General features: G+C 40.0%; 2 protein-coding genes across 2 annotated transcripts in view; one reads left to right on the top strand and one right to left on the bottom strand.

Annotated features, from left to right (window-relative positions):
- CDC16 (cell division cycle 16) overlaps window positions 1–23,183 on the top strand; it is a 441,073-nt gene that overhangs the window by 245,688 nt on the left and 172,202 nt on the right. The gene's annotated exons all lie outside the window — the stretch shown is intronic.
- RASA3 (RAS p21 protein activator 3) overlaps window positions 544–23,183 on the bottom strand; it is a 124,237-nt gene continuing 101,597 nt past the window's right edge. Inside the window, exons 9-24 of the mRNA XM_088530517.1 lie at window positions 23,003–23,107; window positions 22,311–22,467; window positions 21,346–21,494; window positions 19,308–19,422; window positions 18,374–18,448; window positions 17,675–17,798; window positions 16,611–16,717; window positions 15,912–15,989; window positions 15,124–15,201; window positions 14,522–14,595; window positions 10,575–10,681; window positions 9,606–9,688; window positions 5,882–6,093; window positions 5,018–5,121; window positions 2,970–3,153; window positions 544–2,390 (exon numbers count right to left, since the gene is read on the bottom strand). Coding sequence (XP_088386643.1) covers window positions 2,315–2,390; window positions 2,970–3,153; window positions 5,018–5,121; window positions 5,882–6,093; window positions 9,606–9,688; window positions 10,575–10,681; window positions 14,522–14,595; window positions 15,124–15,201; window positions 15,912–15,989; window positions 16,611–16,717; window positions 17,675–17,798; window positions 18,374–18,448; window positions 19,308–19,422; window positions 21,346–21,494; window positions 22,311–22,467; window positions 23,003–23,107 — 1,828 coding nt within the window. The 3' untranslated portion in view covers window positions 544–2,314. The remainder of the gene's footprint in view (window positions 2,391–2,969; window positions 3,154–5,017; window positions 5,122–5,881; window positions 6,094–9,605; window positions 9,689–10,574; window positions 10,682–14,521; window positions 14,596–15,123; window positions 15,202–15,911; window positions 15,990–16,610; window positions 16,718–17,674; window positions 17,799–18,373; window positions 18,449–19,307; window positions 19,423–21,345; window positions 21,495–22,310; window positions 22,468–23,002; window positions 23,108–23,183) is intronic.

The raw sequence follows: 23,183 nt of genomic DNA, 5'->3' as shown, positions 1-23,183 counted from the left end.
GGGAAGGCTGAGGCGAGGGCTGCCCGCAGGACGCCGGGGAGCAGGAGCGCAAGGCACAGAGTCCGCAGGGAGGGCTCATGGACTCCAGAAACGCTCGGCAGAGGGTAAATCTCTGCAGACCAGACTGACTTGTGAAAAATAGAAAGACATCTAAGCCTGAGCCGCAGTGAAGGTCACAACAAGGGAGGCAGCTGCTCCACGGAGTCATGAGCCAACCCAAATGTGAGTTGCCAGACTCCCAATCACCCCTCTTGTCCTTGCAACACGTTCTCACCCCTTCTCCTTACCAGCAGCAACTGATCTGACTGAACAAGACCTGCTTTTGTTGCTGGATCTGCTCATACTGCGCAGTCCCAGAGGTGAAATGCTGACCCAAGAGAAAGGGCGAGGAAGGGAGGAAGAAGGAGCATGGGACTTCACAGCCCCAAATGGGATGGATTTAAAAGCACCAGGCGCCCATCCACAGCCCAACTCTGATGCTGTGCCAAGGGACAGCCCTAGTGACCACTGCGAACCTCAAGAGACTTCGGGTGCACATGCAGCTTTCAGAAATAAAACATTTCTTTTAATTGGCAAGTAGAACACACATTACAGGTCATTAGTATTTTATAAACAATATTAAGTTACAAATACATGTTAAAAATTGCAGTTCATGGCAGCTAAAAGCTTGGAGTCCAAAATGCATCTTGGTAATGCTTCCGTATTTCCTGTTCCCCAGGCTCCTGGGAGAAGATGAATAAGGGATCATTTATCATCTACTAGGAGGTGGTCTACTGTATACTCAGACAAAAAGAAAACCTCATTCCTAAGAGCATCACTAGCAAACAGAGGCATTCCAAACAATTCAGCCATCTCAAATCACACCAGATGCAATGAGGACACAGCGGAGAGTTGCTCTGTAACACTTTAGGCAACGATACAGATATCTTCACATTGAACTGATAGTTCAATGCTTTCTGGTCCAATTCAGCTTAAAAGCAACACCAGCTTCTATCCCATAGAAGCCTGAAGTCCATCACACAGGCTTCTGTGCTGTCAAAGCCAGATGGTTGTGAATTAGACCCTTACACAGAGGAAGTTATGGAGTACAACTAAACAGCATACATAAATATATATCTTATATTTAGCAGATCTTTATTCTCCTCCTTAATGACTTTTGTTGGTATTAGTGAGATACACAGGTCATTCCATTTTCACTACACTCAGAACATTAACAAGTTACCATTATGCGTGTTAACATACTAAATTACCTTTAGGAAATCTCTTTAAAAAAGTATTTAAAAACATTTTTGGAAAAGTAGAAATCTATATTCCAGAAAACCAAGTGGCATCAGGATAGCATGGACTCCAGTGCTTAAACATCCTTTCACAGCAAACCCATCTTGACGGCTTTTGTGTCTGAGACCCGGTGCACCTCAGTGGCCAGACGTGTGTTCTAGTCATCTTTCTTGCTGCTGTGGTGAAAAGTCTTCAAAATTGGCATAACTTGCCTATCCCTTGGCAGACTTCCAAAGATTATCATTACTGGACTATATACAAAAAACACATAGCTTTGACATTAGTTCACTTCTAACTTACTCTCATTTATGAGTCATTTTTATTATACCACTGAGAGTTCATCTTCAAAGTCAGCTGAATGTGGAAAAATGACTCTGTATCTCAAAAATATCAAGAGTACCATTCAGATCTGGATTTCTAACAAAAACTGTGCACATTTAGCAAAAAAATATGTTGCTGTAAAAACAAAAGGCCTGCTCATAATACAAGCTACAATGCAAGAGATCACACCAACCAGAGGGCTCTTCTCTGCTTTTTTTTTTTTTCTTTTCCTAAATGCAGGCATTAAAAGCAAAGTGTTACTAAGCTTTTCCTAAGAGAGCACACAAGGGTGTGGCATAATATACAGTAACCAGGAACAAAACCAGTAACAAACAATTCTAGAAAACGCTGCATATTAGCAGCATGCTTGGTTTCTGAAACATAAGGAATTGCATGGAAGTTGTCAAGATGAAGACCACACGGCTTGATCATTGAACTGATCACTAGATTCCAAGAAACCAAAGCAAATTTAAAAATACACATGACAACAACTGCCCAGAAGGCAGAGTTTTATCATCTGTCAACAACCAGATGAATAAAGTGCATAGCAACTATTGTAACAGTTTCTTGAAAAGAGAATACAACCTTTAGCAAGTCTCAAAGTTTGTAAGCTTGACACTTAACCATACATTTTGCTACATGTGTGGCTTCCCTTTAGTTCTGCTTTTTAGCTTCTGACCGACTCTTCAGCACTGTCCTGTGATTTTTCTGCTCTTCAAATGGAATGTGCTGAGATCTCCGACTGCTGCCTAATGTAAGTCTGGAAGCTCTTGTCACCGATCGGATGCTCTCTGAAAGAAAAACACAATTGGAAAAAGAAAAAAAAACATTATACATGGAGTTTTCTGGCAGAAAACATCAAAACCTTGTACTGGAAAGTGAACATACAAAGCCTTTTCCACAAGTATGTTTTTCTGAGCTGTATTTGTAGTGATACTATGCATCAGAGTAAGTGGAAGAACTGAGAGTTGAACTGAGTTCCTTCTTGTTTGTGTGCCAGCTGTGCCCAAAACTGCTTTGCTTATATGTACACAAAAGAAGGGTATATGGCTGCATCAACCACTCCTTCCAGTTTTAAACAACACTCTAGAATACACACTAAATACATGCACCATCTGCCATTTACTCCCTTGGATGTGCACATGTTCAAAATTAGAAGAGAATTATCAGGCTTATTTTTATGAATGAAAATATATTAGAAAAAATCCTTTAAAAATCCTTGTAACTCTTTAGAGTAACATGGTATCACTTCTACTTTGTATGTACTTTCTGGCTCTATTTTGAGCATGAATAGGGTGAAGGACCAGGCAATAAGCATGTGAATTACTTTTCCCCAGGACTGTCTCCCTGTTTGCACAAAACATACTTACTGGCTTCCATATTTTGTCTTCTTGAATTTATCCCTCTTATATTGAGCATGTTCCTGCTCTAAAGTTCCGACACCTTCAATAATCAGCTTTAGTGTTTTGTAGGTCTCCTTAGGGTCATCAATGATAAATGTTGAGTATTCTTCCTCTTCCGGCCCATCATACACAGATTTGCTGCCACAGGCCTCTGGGGGAAAAATAAAATAAGAGTGTAGGAGTAGCTATCAGACAGGCTGGAAAATGTGGAACAGGCAGACTAAAAATACTCAGTCTGGGGTTCACACAGGCCAGCAGCTCCTAAACTTAGTTCGCCTGAGCGTGGCCACCACAGCCGCGCAGCTGGCATCAACGGTGACGGCAGGAGCAGTTCCCTGCCCTTCTGCTGGGCACGGGGCTGCTTTGGGCGCTCTCTGCCCCGAGGCTCCAAAGGAGACAGCAATGAGCCGGGCAGCTGCTTCCGACTTCGCGCGGACTGCCCTCTGCTGCCATCTCTTCATGGGAGAAGCAAAAAAATAAAGAAAAGCAGGCTTTTTTCTCTTTTTTACCCTGTGCAGAATAATTGAAGCAGCTCTTGTACCACTAGCAGTACCACGCACACCCTTTGGGAAGTCTAACACGGGCCAAAACATGGCGCTTTGCTGCAGGACCGTCCCGTACAAAATCGAGTGTTTTCCTGTCACGAAGCAAGACGGGCAATGTCCCTGAGCAGCAGGGAGCAGCAACGTGTGCCTCTCACAACAGGCTGAATTTGAAAGAGCACCGCTGGCTGAAGCGGGCACAGGACACGTTTTACCACATGATTCCCAAGAGGATCAGAGAGCCAGAGCAGGCAGACCGTGCCATGACCACGGCCTAGCTGTCTGCTGAGGGGGGTGTCTGAGGAAGGGGCGAGCGGTGACATGGCCTTTTTGTCCCAGCAGCGATCCTTGCTGCATAAGGGACCACGACATATGCAGCATTTTCAGCATTTTCATCTGCTTCTGCACTGCAGCTGACCATACTAGAGGGAGAGAGAGAATATTTCACTCTTGTCCCCACTTCTCCCTAACGTTACAGCCTTGCTGCTGTCTCATTCTCAGTTCTCAGGTTGCTTTCCCTTTGCTGCAGTGCCTGTGCCAGGCCTGTGTCCTTTTCTCAGTGGCTGAAACGAGATGCTGGCCCTGGCACCAAGGATTCGGAACAGGGAAGCTGGGCAGCAGTTCAGGCAGCTCGGAAGTGGTGGGGGATCTTAGGTTGGCAATTGCACGGCGGCCAGGAATGGATTAAAGTGCTTTCCAAGCTGGATGTCTGACACCGTCAGCTTATCTCATATTATAAAATAAAGTCCTATTTAAAGGTTAGTGCCACAGTGAAGGCTTCCCTACCACTCCCTGTACTAAACTGGGATTTCAAGTCTGGCATCATGTACACCGGATACTTTTCTTGGCATGCCTACCAGTACTAACTTCCTCTGCTGTCTCTTCTTTCTTTGATCCTTCATTTTACATCTTAGTTCTCCCCAGCTCTCGAGAGCTCCCCAGCCCAAATTTCACTTTTCATTTCAGAGATATCCACAGGATCAGCTCTTCTTGGTAACTCCAAGAAAAACTGCCTGAGGAAACCGTTTGGATCCAGAATGTTCTTGGGAACTCAATTACAGAATGTGCACATGGCTTCTGGTAACACAAAACCATGTTATACTGAAACCCCAACTTTGCTGGTGCTTCTTTTCAGGTTCAGTAAACCTCTGGTTTAGTGTATGCAGTGATTTATCCGTTTAGAGCATGCAAGCTATGCCCTGAGCCTACGTTATTTTAGGACATGATGGTTAAGACCATATTTCAAACAACTGTTTAACATGCAAAGAACTTTGTACAGACTATGAGATTGCAGTGTACCAAAAATAATTCACACAACTGCCTCAAGGCAGCAGGAGGGGAAACAAGTTAAATAATGGGCACTATATCATGGGCGAGCGATCTGCAAGGTTGGGCTAGCTAGAATGTACCATTTTCTCATAGTTCTTTCATCTTGCTAAATGTACTGAAGATGCAAAGATCTTTCATCCTCACCTTGCATTTTCTCCAACTTTGACATATACAAGTTGAAAAGAGAGTAGATGCGCTCAGTTTCTCTATCTCCATCTATATCCAGTTGTATATTTGCTGGCAGGCCTCTGTAAGGCATCAGGAAGAGAGGTAAAAATCAGATTACAGACAGTGCATTATAGCACAAAAACACTTAGCGATGACAGCACATGTGACTTTCATATTTAAAATTAAGTATTCATGAAAGTTATCAGACTGTATGTAATGAATCTTGAAACTTCCCCATTTTCCCCAGCAGAAAAGGCAGACAAGCCCAAAATTTCTTCACATCCAGATTACCCAATATGCTTTCACTCTGTCTCTAAAGAACAGGCTCTACCTGTCAGCACCCAGTCGTCCTGGTGAACTGATCTGCTGTAGCCAGACGGAGGAGCTACAGCACCGAGTTGCCAACTATTCTGCTTTTACATTCTGAGACTAGCAACCAGCTGCAGACTTGGGGCCTCTCTCTCATTTTAGATGAGACTGGACAGTATCTTTTCATTTAACAGACACAGTGATGTACCTCTTAAAACGAGGCAGTCTAGAACTAAATCTAAAAGCAAAAGCTTCTCAGTTTCAGAAAATTTACAGACAACTGAAAGTTCTGGCATTTGCTTTGGTGCAGCTGGCCAGAATAAAAATATCTTATCCCACACTGGATTCCTGCCATTGCCTTGAACTCTGACAATCTCAGCATTTAGACCATGATACACAGATATGGACAGCATGAGGAATGACGAAAGACGTTGGTCTCTGACAGCATCCCTTGGCCGAGGTGGCACCTCGGCAGCGCGGGGCACCGTGCGGCTCCCCCGGGCAGGCCGGGCTGGCGCTGCGGGGCCTTACCCGGTGCAGGGTGTGCAGCCTGGCGTGTTGTCTGCCGTAGCTTTGCAGCACAGCCAGTGGCCATTGAGGTAAGCAGAGGGGTGGTAGACGGTGAGGCGCTTCTTGTTGCACTGGCTCACTTTGGTGAGTATATCAATCCAGTCCTTGGCCTCCACGCAGTTATTAGCCTGGATATACAGGACTCTTCTTTCAGGCTGTATCACCTGGAACATCTGCAAACAAGGAAACGAGCCACAGAATAAACCACCCCTCTGTGAGCTGAATTTAAGACTGGGTACAAACTGAAGATTTATTGAAGAGGGAAAAAAAAAAAAAGCAAGCATATGAAAAGAATACACCAATAAATATATTTCAACACAAAACCTATCAGAAAATGTACCCTTAAAACAACAAGACCTTTAACCTGAACCAGGAATAAGATCCTGTTCCTGAAGGAGATGATTTAAAACCAGCCGTTACCAGCTTGCTGGGTTGGGCCTCTCCAAGATCTGCTCTCAGTCTCAGAGAGGCAAATTAAATACTGCCGCAGCTCCAGCTTTTGGAAGGCTGACAGAAGGAACGAAGGCAGGGCTGAAAGGAAATGCAGGGGTCAGGAAAGGGAAAATCAAGAGTTTGGATCCTGCTTTCATGACAGCTTTGCTTTATTTAACATTGTCATATCACTAGTTTTTTAATATGCTTTTTGGTCTGATTCTACCCCTTAATAACTTCCATGCTCCCCAAATACATCTTCTATTTTTAAGTCGCAGCCATGCAGTTTTCTCTGCAGCTCTCTAATGACCTTTGAATGTTAAAATAATTATACATTAATTCTGCATTATGTTTTGGGCACTCAAAATCTAAACTAGATCTCCCCCCTGCCTGGTCAAAACAGCTTGAAACCTAATAAAGAATAATCACGTTTATTTTCTTCTTCTTGAAGGACCAAGTTTCTGATGCACAGACTTCTTGTTTGATTATATTGATCTCACACTCAGGATAGCTTTGTGCTGAGGCTAAAGGTAGTGACCTTAACCAAAAATGCCAGTGTTAACCATCTTCCTTTCCTTTAACTTCTGCAAATACTTAATGTTCTTTTCCTCTCTATCACCTAAATTATATCCTTTTCCCTTTCTGCTTTTCCATTATTTTCCAAACAGATGGTTCCTTTGTTATTTAAAAAACAAACAAAACCCCCTGAATTGCACCTTTAGGCATTATGAAGATGTGATTCTGTGAAGACCTGAACCGTTGGCCTGATTTCTTCCCTAGCAGGTTTTGACAATGTTGCCAACTGGCACGAAGTTGTTGAGCAGCCACAATGCCTTCTCCCTTGGAGATACTCTTCACTGTGCATCCCTCAAAATGGCTTGCAAATAGAAATGCTAATTCAGGAGCCAATAGTTTTATTTTAATTACAGTGTCATTTCTGAAAGGGAACAGAAGGCTCCAGCAGTCATTTCCTCAGATTTTGTATTTCTATGGATGTGGAAAACGAGTCAGAAAAGCACAAAGGCCACCACAGTACCCGTGCAGGAGCTGCTACCAGCAGCTGTCATCAGTCCAGCATTGCCAAAACAGGGACTAAAGAAAGGGTTCTTTTAACAAAACTTTTCAGGACATAACTGGCAACTTTGATCTTGGGGGATAGTGAAAGAAAGAAAGAGGAAGACAGGAGTCTGTAGCTTAACTCCCATTTAACACAGACCTACAGGGGAAAAAAAAAATCTTAATGCCCTGCTGGGCTAAATGGAGCCTTCTGCATTACAACAGAGGAATATATTTAAGGGCGATGGCTTCATGTAAGAGGATACCAGTCTAAGTGAGCAAACACATGGCAACTGTTACTCAGAAGCCAACAACTAAGCCAAGAATTTCAAGTGGTTGTGAGACCTTTACACTCCCCAAAACACCAGTCGCTCCACAAACAGCGCTGAGGACCTGGACACTTCGCTCCTCCAGAAAAACACATCAGCTCCCCAGCACTCAATAATCTACCTAGGAAGATGAACGTTGCTTGAGAGGTGATGCACAGACTTTCTGGCCTTTGTGCTAGACATGCAGACTTACCATAAGTGAGGAAAATAGATTTGGATCAATTCTGAGCACAGATGCATGCAGAGAATTATGAGAAAAATTTGGATTTTTAATCCAACTTAACACCTAGAACGGAATATCCGCTGCAAATATATCTGCTGTGTTTTTTAGAGAATCCTGTCCTTATATATGACAAGATAAATGGAAATATTTTACCACGGGAAGGTGGCAATGATATTTTCTATTACTTCCGAAAAGACTCTACACTTTACTTTCTGGAATGAACGTAAAAGACCTAATTCCAAATGCAACACTGAATTTAAGCACACAAATAAGCCCAACTGCTGTTTGTAGTCAGAATACTATCTTCTGACTTTAGCAATAAAGAGATATTTTTCCTATAACTAATATACAATATTCTGAATTTCTGAATGCATTTTAGCCACGTAGAATCAACAGAAATTAAAGACTGTCTGCAATAAGGAGTTAATTGACATTATAGCTCAGTTCCTTTCCATACTCAACAACTTTTATCCTAATTCTGTGGCTACTTTAATTCCAGCTGGCTACTTTGCAGAACACGGCATAGTTCAAAAGTGAGTCCTTCTCATCACATATCACCATTCCCTTCTGATAGCTTGAGAATTATTTTGCAGCTTGGCTGCTCTTGCTCATCGCAGGAGGAATTAACATGTTTAATAAAAGCCAAAGACAGCTATACATGAAGATGTGCTCCAACAGCAAGTGAGAGGAAATTATTTCATCTTTTGACAGAGACAAAAGTATCCTACCAAAATAACATCTGAAGTGGGGAAAATACTAGAGAGTCAAACACAGAGTCTCACTTTGACAAAATGCTGTTGAGGAAACAGGCACTGGGCCTAGTATACAGGGTAGGTTTGAGCAGTGCCCTGAATGACGCCCAGAAGCAGTGTAGGTAATGGGAGAATTACAGGCAAAAAGGCTGAAAGTTGCAACCATTTATGGGTGTAAAGAAGTCTGCGATGTGCGTGAGCCTTTTTTTTTTTTTTTTTAAATAAAACTCTAAAAAAAATTGTACTCAGCTTTAAAAGCAGAAGAGTATTGGAAAGGCTCCTATCATCACTTATGCTGGCCACATTTGAAAAGTGTTCTGGCACAATGAATGGTGTGTCTAACACATACAGAAAGTGGCAGCAATGCTGCATGCATCACATAAGCAGTTGCATTCCACCTAACACGCCAATCAAAATGCTGCACCACACTGGCACAGCATGGATGTTATTCTGGCATATGAGTTAAACCAAACATATGCATATATACATGAACTTTCATCATCCTACAAAGCAGTTCTGATGGTTAGAGCAAGATGATGTGATCTTTCACAAAAAGCAAGCAGCCAGTTTCTTCCCAAGGGAAATGTCTAGCAGCAAGTGCAGGGACTCGATTACTTCCCCTGTGTTCAACCCTGTGGAGCCCAGACAGCTGATCAGCAGTGCTAAGTACTGAGTGTGCTGCACACCACGAAACCCAAGGACTGCTGACTGCGCTGTTAAGAATCTGAATGGGCTGTGCTTTTGGAAACTCTTGCTACTATATAGAGAACGAGCAGCTGTGGTTGTACATCTTTCAATAGAAACCCAAGCCGGGTTACAAAAGGGAAAAAGGCGATTAGGTTGGTGGATCCAGACCAGCCTAACAAGTAAATTAATGAAGTCGACCTACTTACATTTTTCATTTTAAAGGACTCCTCCTCCAGCCTTTCCACCGCCAGAATGTTTTCTATTGGAATGCTACACAGAGGGTGATCACCTGCAGAACAGACACACCAACACTGACCAACTTGCTCAAAACACTCTGTTACTGTCGTTACTCCAAGCACTAATTCAGTTCCTTTGAAGATTATTGTGACTGCACAGGAAAAAAAAATAATTGAACAGGCTTTTACTGGTCCTTGAAGAATTATCTTAATTTCATTTCTGTTCTTAGTGGTGCTAGGTTGTGCTAGCAGATCTTTTAGAAATAGACTATTGCGGCAGGACACGGTATATTTACTGAGGAGGTGACAGGGAAAGAAATCATTCCTGTCAACTCAGCTGAACTGGGTGGATAGTGGTGACACAGGATCTCAAAGCTGAGAGTGAAATGATGACTGGCAGCCTCCAAGCTCTGCTCAATCTGTTTCCTCACATTTCAGCACTACTGAAAAAACAGAACCAAACTGAGAAACACAAAATCTTTCATATTAGGCAACATCAAGTGAACAAATGCTTGTGAGTTCAAAGTTTTCAGTCTAACTCCTGCCCACTAAAGTCTGTTGGGCTGATGTTTCAGAGGTTATAGGAACCAGTGGAGATGTGTCTGACCATGCCCAATATAACCTAAATCTCAGGGTAAGATATCGGAGTTCCTGAGTTTTGTTTCCTCAGGTAATCTCCTGTGAAGCCTACACACTTCATTGATAACTGAGAGCATACAATCAAGTAGGCCACTAAATGAAATGATCCTGCACTAAGAAAATTCTCTATCAATCATCACAGATATACTAAAAAAATGCCAAGAATATACAGGCTGACAGGACTTATCTGCGTTGTGCCTTCTATAGTTGCAGATCTAGATCTTGTTGTTCCTATGCAAACTTGATGTTTCATCTTCACTTTTACATATTTAAAAAAAAAGGCAGGTAAACTTCTGCTACCTTTGCTTTTCTGGTAGGTAAACTCGTGGTTTGTCAGGCGGAACCATCTCTTCTTGAAGTTTTTCATACCAAATCGTTTTCTGCCTTGCGCTCTTTTGATCATGAACCTAGTGGACAGAACAGCAGTTGTTACACCAACACACTGGATAATCTATAAGCATACATATTATACATGCTATATATATATGTGTGCATACACATACACACACATATAAGCGTATATTTTATATATGCAGACACACGCACACAATGACACTTTCAAAGTTTTAGGACAAAGTTTTAGGGGACATGTAGTGTTTTCCAGTTATTGAGGCTTTGTCTTGATAAGGAAAGGAAAGTCCCATTTTGAGAAGTTTAGGGTACCTGTTAGCTAAGCCTATCCTTTTTCCCAATCTCGATATGTGGTAAAACATGTAGCTTGACTTGTGGTCTACACGTGGACTCTAACTGCTACTTAAGTTGTAAATTTCTGCCTTTTCCTCAGCTAAAAATCCAGCTAGAGGATTTCCTACTACAGCAGGAAAACGGCAGAGCATAGCTAGCACGGATCTCCTAAGTCTGACCTAAATCGATCATTATCTTCATTTGGGAGAGAGCTCAAAAAGTTTAAATTGTTTTTAATAATTAAAAGGCAGGTATGAAGTCTCCGGGAACACAGAGTCTGTGCCTGACAGGCTTTAGTCACCCACATGCTATAAAATAACTCAGGATGTTCCACAAATTCATCTACAATTGCATGCTGATCCTACAGCTGGATGTGTGATTTTAGTAACAGTACAAAACAAGCCAGTCATTGAAAGCCATAACCCGTTTTCGGCGTTGTGTGTGTGTTGCAGTGGAGAGGGTGTCATGTAAGGCACTGTCGCCCTTAGTTAATTCTGTATTTGAATAGGCTTGCAAAGAACTGTGATGCATGCAGCATCTTCCAAGCTAACAAATCAATCCCAAAGTTTCCAGGTGACTTTGGAAAGCCTGGTGACTTCGCACTGCTCAGCATCATCTTGGGTGAAAACTGCATGCACGTGTGGAGGGATTTGGTAACAGCTGTTCTACACATCGCACTATCTATTATGAAAAGCACAGAATTGGTCAACAGAGCCACTAAAAACTACTTCCTACAGAGCAGTTTTGAACCAGGCAGGAAAGCACCGCACAGCACAAAGCACATACACGACACAGAGCTAGAACTCTTGGGACAGCCAATACTGTTTCTCGCTTGTGCTACCTAAGGCTCAGGAACAGCTGCATCAGATTCAGCCAAAGAGTGGCTAAAAGCTAAACCAGAAACCCAGGCTCCTACAGACCTTTAACTACTCTGTGACCAGCTAGGGTGACAGATGCCTGCTGCCCCTCGGCCTGTACAGTTCTGGGGGCAAAAGGCTGGTGAGCACTGTAGAAAGCAGTGGATTTTTTTAAAGCACACACCACTCTAAAAAAGTTGAGTTACTATCTCAGACCTTGTTCTTGGGTTGCTTGAGGAAGATTTAAGACAACCACAAGCTTCAGATCCTTGCCAGGCCCACCAGGCGGGTGGTGACTTTCAGGCTGTAAGGTTAAGGCAAACTTCAAGGGAAGAGCAGATATCCTTGGGCCGACTACATGCTCTTCATGTCAGTTTTTTCTTGCTTTTCATGCAGACACTTGAAGGTGACTTGCAACTGCAAACTGTCCTCCAGACCCTCTCCCCTTTAGAAATGCATGCTCCACATCGCGGAGCTGAGAGCATATTTCTAACTGAATTCTTCTTCGCTGTACAAAAATTACACATTATATGCTGTATCAAATACTGGATATTTGTGGAAGAGAGATCTGTTGCTGATATCAGAAGAGGAAGGACTTTGAAGATCCAAAGCTACCTTGAGCAATTTATCCAAGAGAAGAGAATGCTCTTATTTCCCAAAGAAAGGTGACAAGTATTCAGAACAACATTGGCATTTCAGTCAAATGAAAGCATTTCTTTGTTTTTAAAATTTATAGAATATACGAGAAGTTGGAGCAAACAATCAAAAACACAAAGGGAAAAATAAGAGCAGCCTTTCAGTGCTGAATGGATAGAGGAATTTTCTATTCTCGTGTTTATGGCAGACCTGAGGTTGGATCTGCATTAGCTTTACTTGGAAGCATTAACATGTCCCTTTCACCTACAAGAAGGACGGATTAAGTCTGGTTTCAGTTTCCTTTTGGAAAGCACCAGGCAGAAAGCTGCAGAGCAGCAAGGGCACCATGAACGCCCAAGTGTCAGGGACTAAACTTGGGTATGGTACGTCCAGCCAAAAGGACATGCACTAGAGCTTTCTGTCTAGATGCTCTTCTAATGGAAGGAAGGGTAAGTAAAAAATAGGAAAAGAAACAAAGAAAAATGTGGTAAGAATGGACAGAAAGCCACTAACCCACCCAGCAATTGATCTGGAAATGAATCAAACCAAAGGCTGTGAAAACTCCCGGCCCACTCCCCGTGACAAAATATGACAATTACAGCAGGGAAAATACACAGCTGAAGGCTACTCCTTAAGCTTGAGTGCTACTTCAGTGCCTAGATAATGTATAGCAACTTGTCAGGCATGTACGTGAGGCCATCAGAAAATATACACTTCACCTCTACAAAAACGCCCTTGATTCTCTACTTTCAGAAAGTTTTTTGTTTTTTGTTTTTTTTTAAGGAAATAAAAAGGGTGAGTGGGAGGAGTCTGCCAACATCAAGAAACAGGTAGCAAAATCTCTCTGCTGGTTTTGCCCAGGCATTACAATGTTATTAAACAGAATTTTTCCTTCCCAGGGTGAAGTCGGACAAGTCTGTCGCTGTGAAGGAAGAACCTGCTGTGGGCAGGGAGCTACAGCAAAGCACCAGCTGCCCCTGCTATCTTACCTGCATGAACTATTACCATCAACTTTCTTTACTGTTAGTTTAAGAGTCCTTACAACAGCAGCCACAGGCCGAGCAAGGAAAGACAGAAAATAATCAGACAGGAGTAAAAGAAAGACAGAGGCAGAAAAAAAAAATGTGTTTTAGAGTTAGAGGGAGAAAATGTTACAAGCTGTACATTTATTTTCCAAAACAAAAGAATGATAAATACACAGAACTAAAATAGACAAAGTGGATTTTAGGGATAGGCCCTGAACAGAGAAGCAAAGTGAACTGCAGAGGCTAACTGGAAGTGGCAGTCATGTTTTCACTGCAAACATAATTTTTACGCGACTACCTCCTTCCATGAAAAGTTAATTTCAGTAGGGGCTCAGTTAACCAAATTCTGATAGGATGAATGTGGATTTTTACTTTCCTCCTCCCAGCCTAAAGAAGTTGCTTCCACAATTCAGTTAGGTGATCTTACTAATTCATTAAAATATATATATATATAAAAAAGCATCAACAGTTTGTTCCATAAACTGAACTAGCACATAGTACGTAGTTTAAAAAGAGAAAAAAAAATAAAGAAAAAAGAAAAACAAAAAGAAAAATAAGGTACTAAAAGCAGAAACTTTTCAAAGTGTATCACAAATTTTCTCAAATGGCCATGATAATAATCAGCATATAGGGTAACAACAGCAAAACAAATTCCATTTGCGGGGTTTGCTCTCACCTACATATAGAGCACCTACATTCATAGCGGAATTTTACAACTTTTGTTCACCAGAGTAAAAAAATTGAACTTGATTTTAACACAACGCTAATTTAAGTTTATTTTGCCTTTGCTGTGCTAATTAAGTTCTAGAGGCTTCTATTTCCTCTGTATAATTCAGAACATAGTTAAATTAAAATATTTAAATCAAATGAAAGGATGTTAAAAACCAACTATAGCAGCCAGAGAGCAGAAACAGCAATACAAAAATTTTCTGAAATGTTTCTCTGAAAATATGGATGGAATGGGGAAGGAAAAAAAAAAAAAAAAGGCTGTCTTAGAATGGTAATAAGCAGAAGTAAAAGTTTTCTGTTGCAAATGCATACTTACCCTTCTTTAAGCAATATAGGTTGCTCTATGCTCTTGTGATCTCTCCTTCCTGATGACGAAATCAAATCTAAAAACTAAAAGGTTAAAAAAATGTGTAGATAGGAAAATGGTACAGCACTAGCCAAATTAATTTATTCAACATTTGTACAGTGCTGTGCTAAAAGAAGATACTCTAAAAGTAATTAAACAGAAGGGTATGGCAAATGCTTGAGGAATTTGGGAGATTTCCTGGGTTTTATAATAAAAATAGCATAAATGTTCCTGAGAACAAGTTGCAGATGAGCAGCTTCTCCTTTATTATAAATATCTTTCACTTCCTTTTGGACTATACAGTTTTCATCACAGATCTACAGCATCCGATAATGTTAGCTAACTACTCTAAGCAGCAGTCTATAGATCTAACCTAATTAGTAAATAAAAGTAGCTCCAAAGAGATTTATATATTGACCTGTACACAATTCATTGCCTGTTTCTTGAATATTTCAGAGTGATTTTTCTAGTACTCACTTGCCAGTTTCCAAACAGTATCAACACAGTCTAAGATTCTGAACATCAGCTTCAACTACACAGTAAGATTTTCAGCACGTGCACACATTACTTACATTTTTTACTGCATCTGCATATTTCTGCTCATTAAAATAATCATAAAAAGTAGCCATGTAGGATTCCTTAAAGCTGGCCTGAAACACAAAAACCAAAACCATGCATATCATGATGCAGTTTATACCTAAAATACTATATTACTGTTAACACCACTAGATTAGGAGACAAACCATCACACATGAGAGGGGTTTTTTTTCTGGAGTTCAGAAGCAAAATATGCTTCAATGTTGTGCAGCATACATTCAGGACCACCCAATTTTTGTTTCAAAAAGTTAACAGAAATCATCCCAAATATTCAAACCACTACAGTGAATACTATATTCAAAAGTTTTATGGTTTTCCTTTGTTTTTATTGATCTTAAAAAAAAATGACAAAACTAGGAAGAATTAAGGAATTCTGTGGTCTCAAAGGATTCATCTTGGGTGTACAGACGTATCTGTGAATCCTAGCTAGATCATCAGTGACCTGAAATTACCACTGGATGTAGCAATTTGGTGATCTATTTACAAGTTTCACTTCAATCTAAATGTCCAAAGACTAGGCATCTAGATCTAATATCACCATTGTCTTGCAGAAAACAAAAACCACAATGGGTGATTCTTCTGGATTAAGTTTTAAAATGTGGACACAACCTGAAAAGCCTGGCAGAACCGCTACCAGAAGCAAGTAGAGAAAGCCATAAGCCTGGTGCTACACCAGCAATGGAAAGGCTTAATTAAAACGAATGATAAAAGCATAAAAGCTGCTTTCCTAAAATAAACCTTTAAATGGAAATGTCACACTTACAGATTTAGATTTTGATAAGCTGCCCAGCGTTTGAATAGTCTTAGAGATAAGTGTCAATGTTCGAGAAGTCTGAGGATCCTAGGAAGGAAAAAGGTATTACATGGGCTAGATTTTTAAAACCTAGAAAAAGGTAAAATATGTTTCCTATTTCGCTTGCAGAAAACATGAAATTTAAAAAGTCCAAATAAAACAGTATAGATTATTTCTTTTAAAGGCATTTGATTTTGTAAACTTTATTGTCTTTGGTTGTCTGAAGAACAATCACATGCAAAACAGTAAGAAAAAAGAAATCAATCTTGAAAACTATTTGAATAGTTAAGTTTGTGGTAGGCAATTTTCACTATTCCTAGTCAGAAAAACTACTTAATGTTTTGAGCAACTTGCAAAGCAGCTTAAATATCTCCAAACATTGTTGATGCAATCAATCCAGTATTAACATAAGGCCACCAAAAGGAAGCAGTGACTATCTTCTGCACAGTAATTTAGACCTTTCAGTTTGTCTGACTTGTGATATTCACTGTTCTTCCCATAACTTTCAAACAATTCACACACACAGTCATTCAACATATACTCCAGAGCAGACCTGTGAACTAAGCAATCTATTTCTCCTAAACGCTGTTGAAAGGATTAGAGCTAGAATCTGGATAGACAGAGTACTGTGTCAGAGCCATACAGGAAAAAAAATGATACAGTACTTACCGGGTGGTGTGGTGTAAGCTGAAAGAGGTTGGGAGAAAGAATGGCAGGAGCAAAGAATCTCAGGAAAATAAAACTGCTGACAGCTGTATACCTCACATCTAGGTCACCTATAGAAAAAATCTGCTCAGCATTTCATTCATCATTTCTAAAAATAACAGAAATTGTCAGAATGCCTTCAGAAAGCTAGTTCCAATATGTGTTGAAAACGCATTCATTTGCAAGATACAGGATTAATGAACGATTTCCACAAAACAAAGGCCTTTTAAAAAGAAGTAAATTCACAAACCAGATTACAAGAACACCATTCACTTTCTCGGCCTACAAGGAATTTTGTACAGAGATTGAATCTTTGAAGCCAAAGTAGGATGAATAACTTGCACAGATTACAGCAAGTTCAGCACAGAGGCCATCTCTTACTATCTAATGATTACCCCAAGCACCAGTGCAGTAGTTTCTTCGTGGCCCTGTTCCTTTTGGTAATTACATAACTACTCCTTTTTTTGCCTTATTTGATTGTGTTTTTATGTTGTTGCTGCTTCTCACACAGCCAATACAACTAAGAAGGATAGGAATGAATTCTCTCCTGACAAACGGAAAACTTTTGAATCATACGTCCTCCCTCCAGCTACAAGCTTACCATGAGGTCAATAACTTATAGACTGCCCTTTATCACAGATCGATGCATTAGCAGAAAATAATGCATCTGCACAGTCTGCAAAGTGAGCCATTAGAGAAGCCTAAATATTTGAAAAGTGAGTACACGTCGCAGATGTTGCTACTGTGCACATACAGCACCACACTGCTCTTTCTAAATGCTGCTTTTCCTTGAAAAATGTTTAAGAAAATCTCACATAATTAACAAAAATTGTGTTCTTTATGGAACAAGCAGTCAGGATAAAAACCAGCATTAATTAAAAACCAGCACCACTGATTAAAAACCAGCACCCCAACTGTATTTTGGATAACCTACTGTTCAATTACTAAATCCACCACAAAAATTGTAAACTACATGCACATTTAAAAGCTACTGGAGATATGAGATACAGCAGTACATAGAAACTTACCTTGAAAACGTTTGGCAGCTGACTCTCTCAGCGAAAAGAAAATATCACACATCACTGTAGGACAGCTTACACCAGATTTGGTAATCACAGTGAAAATACGATCAACATATTGCCTCAGATTTTCCTGAAAAAATGTAAGGATTATGACAAAATAAATGTATTTTTCTGTTGTGGAAAGCAAGATTATTTTTGGTTTTATGTATAATGGCATCATAATGAGCGTCCTTCTTCCAACACAACATACTTGCAAAAGAATCTCAAGCTCAGCAATACGCTCTTTGATAAACGCCTACATTCAAGCACAAAAGCGAAAGCGTTATGTGTGTGAAAAGGAAACCTCTGGTGATAGGGCATATTGTTCCTTTTCATAGCATTGTTTTTGTAACATCACTACTGCCTTAGCAAGGCTCAGTTCTTCTTGCTCCCAATGCCATACTGAATATCCAGTCATTTGTCAGCAAGCCCTTGTCTTCCTTGTTTGTTGATTTGAAAAAAAAACCCACAGATATCACCTATGAACATGATGCCTTATAGTTTAATGTGAGGCTCATGTGAAATATCTGTATGCATTTTGTGGGGCTGAGAAAATTCCCAATGCATTCTAATGAATGACAGATTTATTTGCAAGACAAAATGTTTGAGGAGTTAAATTACAGAAACTATTTACATTTGTTTGTATCTTCAAAATCTAATGCATACCCTGTTATTTTCCAGGTTTTCTCCATCTTTTAATTTCACAGGATCAATTTCACAAGGTTTATGGACCTGGCAGATCTAGAAAGAATATGAACAATTAATGCATCAGTTTATCTTCAAGTGGGAAACTTTTGTAAAAATTTTGGGGTAAATAGCTGAACTCAACTTCATAATGTACATTGTTTTTTTTTTTTTTCCCCTTTTGACAAAGTGTCAACGTTAAATTACCTGTTATCTTTTTTTTTTTTTTCCCCAAAAGTAACATTTATTTTTCTATTTTAACCTTCAACTGGAATGCATAATTGCTTGTTAAACTCTCTCAGGCCTATTTTGCCAAAGCTGTTGATTAAAAAAAATGAATGTTTATTCTTCCAAAACATAACTTTTCTTTGCGAAGTATTAAAACAACAGATGAAGAAAGTGTCAAATCATTTAAAGGAAATCTGTGGTCTGGAAGTATTGCTCAATAACTGCACTAAAGAACCCCTCCCTTGCCACTCCGGACTCAATAGATAACAAACCAGGGCTGCAACACGTGCTTCACATACAGTTATCTAAGAATAACTGTATTCCTTTAAAGCCACTAGACATAATGTGTTGCCTAAAGTGTTCCTGGCAGCTTTCTGCTGCGGACATTCTTTATTTGTCCACATTTTAAATTAATTTATTAGTTTCTCAGGAAAATAATGAATGCTACACTTTATAAAACAAACAAAATCCAGTCATACAAATGGAAATCTCCCAATTCCTTTAATACTGTTTCTGAACTGGGTAACTCATCATGAATAAACTAACACACAAGATTTGGATGTAGAAACAGGCTCTTACATACTAATCCTACAAAGTCATCTTGAAATTGGAAGGAATAAACTGTGTCAGCTCCATAAAGGCCTTTTACGGTGACTTTTCTCAAATAAACACTCTTAACTTATCTTACCTCATCTATGATCGGCTTCAGCGTAACTTGCAGATAATGCATCCCTGCCAGCTTCATGGTCTCGTCAATACACTTGGAAGTTAATGAATTCCCTCTGAAAATGGTGTTTGGATCTCTGAAAACGAACAATTTGCTGTAATTTAATCTCTTTGCAATAAACTGCTAACGTGGAAAGAAAGGAAGCGGTGAAAGGTGATGGAGATCTGGTTTGGAATACGTGAACAAAAACTCCCTCCGAATTCAGACTGCCATTAAATGCAGTCATGTAGCACTTACTACTCTCCCAGGTGATAACAGAGGAGCAGTAAAGTCAGTCCAAAGATTTTGGCAGTGACATTCTTTTTGTATTAAGGTGGTGTGTAGAAGCCTCAGTGCACCAAACACATGGCACCATGAAGGCCCAGAACAAAGGGTTTTACAACATAAATGGGGGAAAACACACTTGCTTTTACATGCTCTACCTTTACATTGTATGCAACCTACTACCTTGTCCTATAAAATGAGTATTTCTAACTTATATGGGATGTGATAATACTGACTTCAGTGGCATAGCCATTTTTCAAGGTGACCTACAGCACTGTCCTGTGATAACTCTACTCAACATGGCACAGATCCCAACTGTGCGTTGAGAACCCTGCAGATATCTGATGCTGTGGAGACATTTACATCTTTCCACGAGGGCCACTTGCTCATAGTTCTCCTACCACTAGGCATGGGAACAGTGTTTGCTAAGCTCCAGCTAGCTGTTCTGTCTTGTGTGCTTTTTTTGTTACTGCATTTTGAGAATGCAAGCAATTTCATATTTATTTGTACCTGCAATTCTTTGTATAGCTATTTAATTTATGCAGACAGGTACAAAATCAACTGTCCTATCTACACCTATACGATGAAAACTGTGCCAGCAGGCAGTATTCATACATGGACACCAAGTCATTTTGTTGCTCTCGCATATACAGCAATAACACGTCTTTCCTGCTGTTTATACTGCTCCACAGTTGTACTCCTTTACAAGCAATGAGGAACCAAATGAGTTCCTCTGCTGGATTCACGCTTTTGTTTTATAAAGAAACAAGTTCCCTGCCTCTTAGACGTGCCAGAGCGCCCTGAAAACAGTTAAGGCAGCAAAAGGCTGCTTTATCACAGGAACACAACTGTCCCGAGAGCAGCAAGATTCCCCATATGGCACTAACCAGTTGCACCTGGGCAACTTGCAGCAGAGAACAAGACACCTACCCACAGGAAGGAAAATACTCTGTCCCTAGATACTCTGAAAAGAGTCACCCCCACAGACTTTATTTCAGACCAAGGAAAACTGTTACTTTACTGTCAGTATCTGTCATTCCCTCTGGCTCCTAATTGTATCTGCTGTCAATCAAGAGTCTGACTACGTAAGCTTAGGGCAACAAGTGCTACTTAGGACCTGCCTGTCCTCAATGCTAGATCTTGATGCTGTAGAAATGTCAACAGCACGGTAACTCAAGCCAGGGACTTAGATAAAAGTAGCCAGAGGAAAAAAAAAACATGTTTTCTGTCATATCCAATACCATCTTTATACTTCAACCATCTAACTGGAAAGACAGAACAATCTGCCTTAAAAATTCGTCCCTAGGAAGAAATTTTCATTTTGCTTTTGAATAAATTCTACAAGCACTTAGTGTTAGATGGTTTATTAGCACTGAAATGCACTGAATGCATTTTATAAAACTTAAACGTTTTCATGTGAGCAGTTGAAAGTAATGTAAGACTGTACAATTACCAGATATAATTAAGACTGAGAACACAGTTGAGAACCCCTGCTCTCAGACCTAACAGCAATCTTGCAAAGACATAGCAAAATATTATGGGAAGTCCCCCTAATTTTTAAATTCACAGATCTTCAGAGCACTGAAAAAGTATATAAAATGCTCTATCACTCAACTGGGAGGAACAGGAACTCCAGTTCCTTTAGAAACTACATGAAATTGTGGAAAGCGAGTACAGGATCCTAAAACTAGCCAACACTGGTATGTTTAATAGAAATTGGTTTGTTGATACTTACTGAGTTCTCTTCACTTCAGCATTCGCAATGGCACTTATGAAAGGCACAATTCGGCCATAGTGTAAGAAAAGCCTGACAAGAGGTATGGCTGCTTCCTGTTTTTCTCTGCAAACTTCACCCAAAATGTGTGCAGCTGATGCCGAAACAGGCTGAACAGTGGAGATAAATAAAAGCTTTGAGAGTTCTTTCTAGAATAAACATCATTTCCTTTCCTTTCCTTCCCATCAGCTCCTTAATGTCGAAGACCACATTAACAGTCGCTGTGACCAATTACCCAAACATGCCTGTACATAAAATGGTTGCTCTTTACTTTCTGTTTTTCTGTTGTATGTAAGTTTTGATCACAAGAGGGCAGCAAGTTAAAAACTATTACAATACGGTCTCTTATCCCCATATTTAATAGTTATCTTTTCACTGAAAATCACTATTGCCTGGAAAGCAACTGAAGAGGAATATCTCTAACCTCTCCCATTTTCAGTACACAATCATAATAGAACCCAGCTCTTGTACAGAAAAAAACAGCAGTATGATTACGAATGCTAAAAGCACACATAACGACAGACATGGCCCAACCATCTGACAGTTCAGGATCAGCTTTCTCATTTAATTGTGCAAGTAAAGCTGCTTCTTTCCAGTGAAGGAAAACCAATTCATCAAACTGAAGTTTACTTTGCATTTTCAGATATAAAATTAGAAAGCCACAGAGACTACGCGGCTGTCAGAACCACTGCTGTTCCTGGGTGTGCCTTCAGCCACCATAGTGCGTGCAGATAAAGATCTGTTCTGCAAGGACCGAAAACAAACATTCTGGATGCGCACAGCTTAACAGGACCCTCAAATGGCACAAGAAAGAAGGGGTGAAGTCTATGGTGAAGAATTATGGTGCCAGCTAGATGGTGACAACCATTCAGAGATCCTTGTGAAGATGACCAGCAGGGAAACAACAAGCAGTGCAAACAAATTACCTCAACATCTGCAGATTTTAGCAGGAGGTCTCTAAGTGGGCTGTAATAGTCCGAGGAAAAAACATGGTCCTCAGTGTAAACCACATTTAACCTTAAGGAACCAAGGTCATCAGGTTTCAGTGACTTGTTACCATTGTCTCTGGGCTGCAGGAAATACCTGACAAGCAAAAACAAGACAGAGAGTTTATGCCGAAAGACAACATTATCTAAACTATACACAAACATATATAAAACATACAGACATACATAATGCTTATATATTTATTAGATTCTGGAGTTCTGAATTAGATTTTTGAATGGAATTTAGCAGTGTATTTTGTACCAATTGTAACATGGGGAATTTTGATCATAAAGATTTATGTAGCTAAGAGAAGAAACTCCACACAATAAGAAAGCTTTGGCACTGGTGCTGAATTACAGTTGATAATAGCAAGAAGTCAACGCATTGGAACTCCCACATGCAATATACAGAGGCAAATTGAAATCTTCAAATCATCTTAGTAAATATAAGAAGAAGGTTTTGATAATATTATTCTGGCTTGCCTAAAAAAACCCCACCACCAACAAAAATAAAAAACAACCTAGATATAAATTAAATCCATTTAAACTTTATCATATAGCAGTAGTTACTCTTAGAATTTCACAGCAGACACATACGTTCACCTATACTACACAAATGAAATGTCAAATACCATGCTTCATATGAACTAGACTGTCGGAGAAATTTCAAAGGAAGTCTTAGTTCTCCTAGAAACTCATCTCCAAACTTCAAGTTACTGGCGTTCCAAAGATCAACTCTGTAATAAAACAAGTAATTAACACAGACTCGTAATTAAAAAATGAAAGAAAGAAAAAAAAAAACCCACAAATACA

This window comes from Tinamus guttatus, unplaced genomic scaffold, assembly GCF_059628265.1.
Source record: "Tinamus guttatus ecotype Peru unplaced genomic scaffold, ASM5962826v1 Tinamus_guttatus_pri_ptg000030l, whole genome shotgun sequence".
NCBI lineage: Eukaryota > Metazoa > Chordata > Aves > Tinamiformes > Tinamidae > Tinamus > Tinamus guttatus.
The sequence above is the reverse complement of the archived record's forward strand: the minus strand, read 5'-3'. Positions and strand labels throughout refer to the sequence as shown.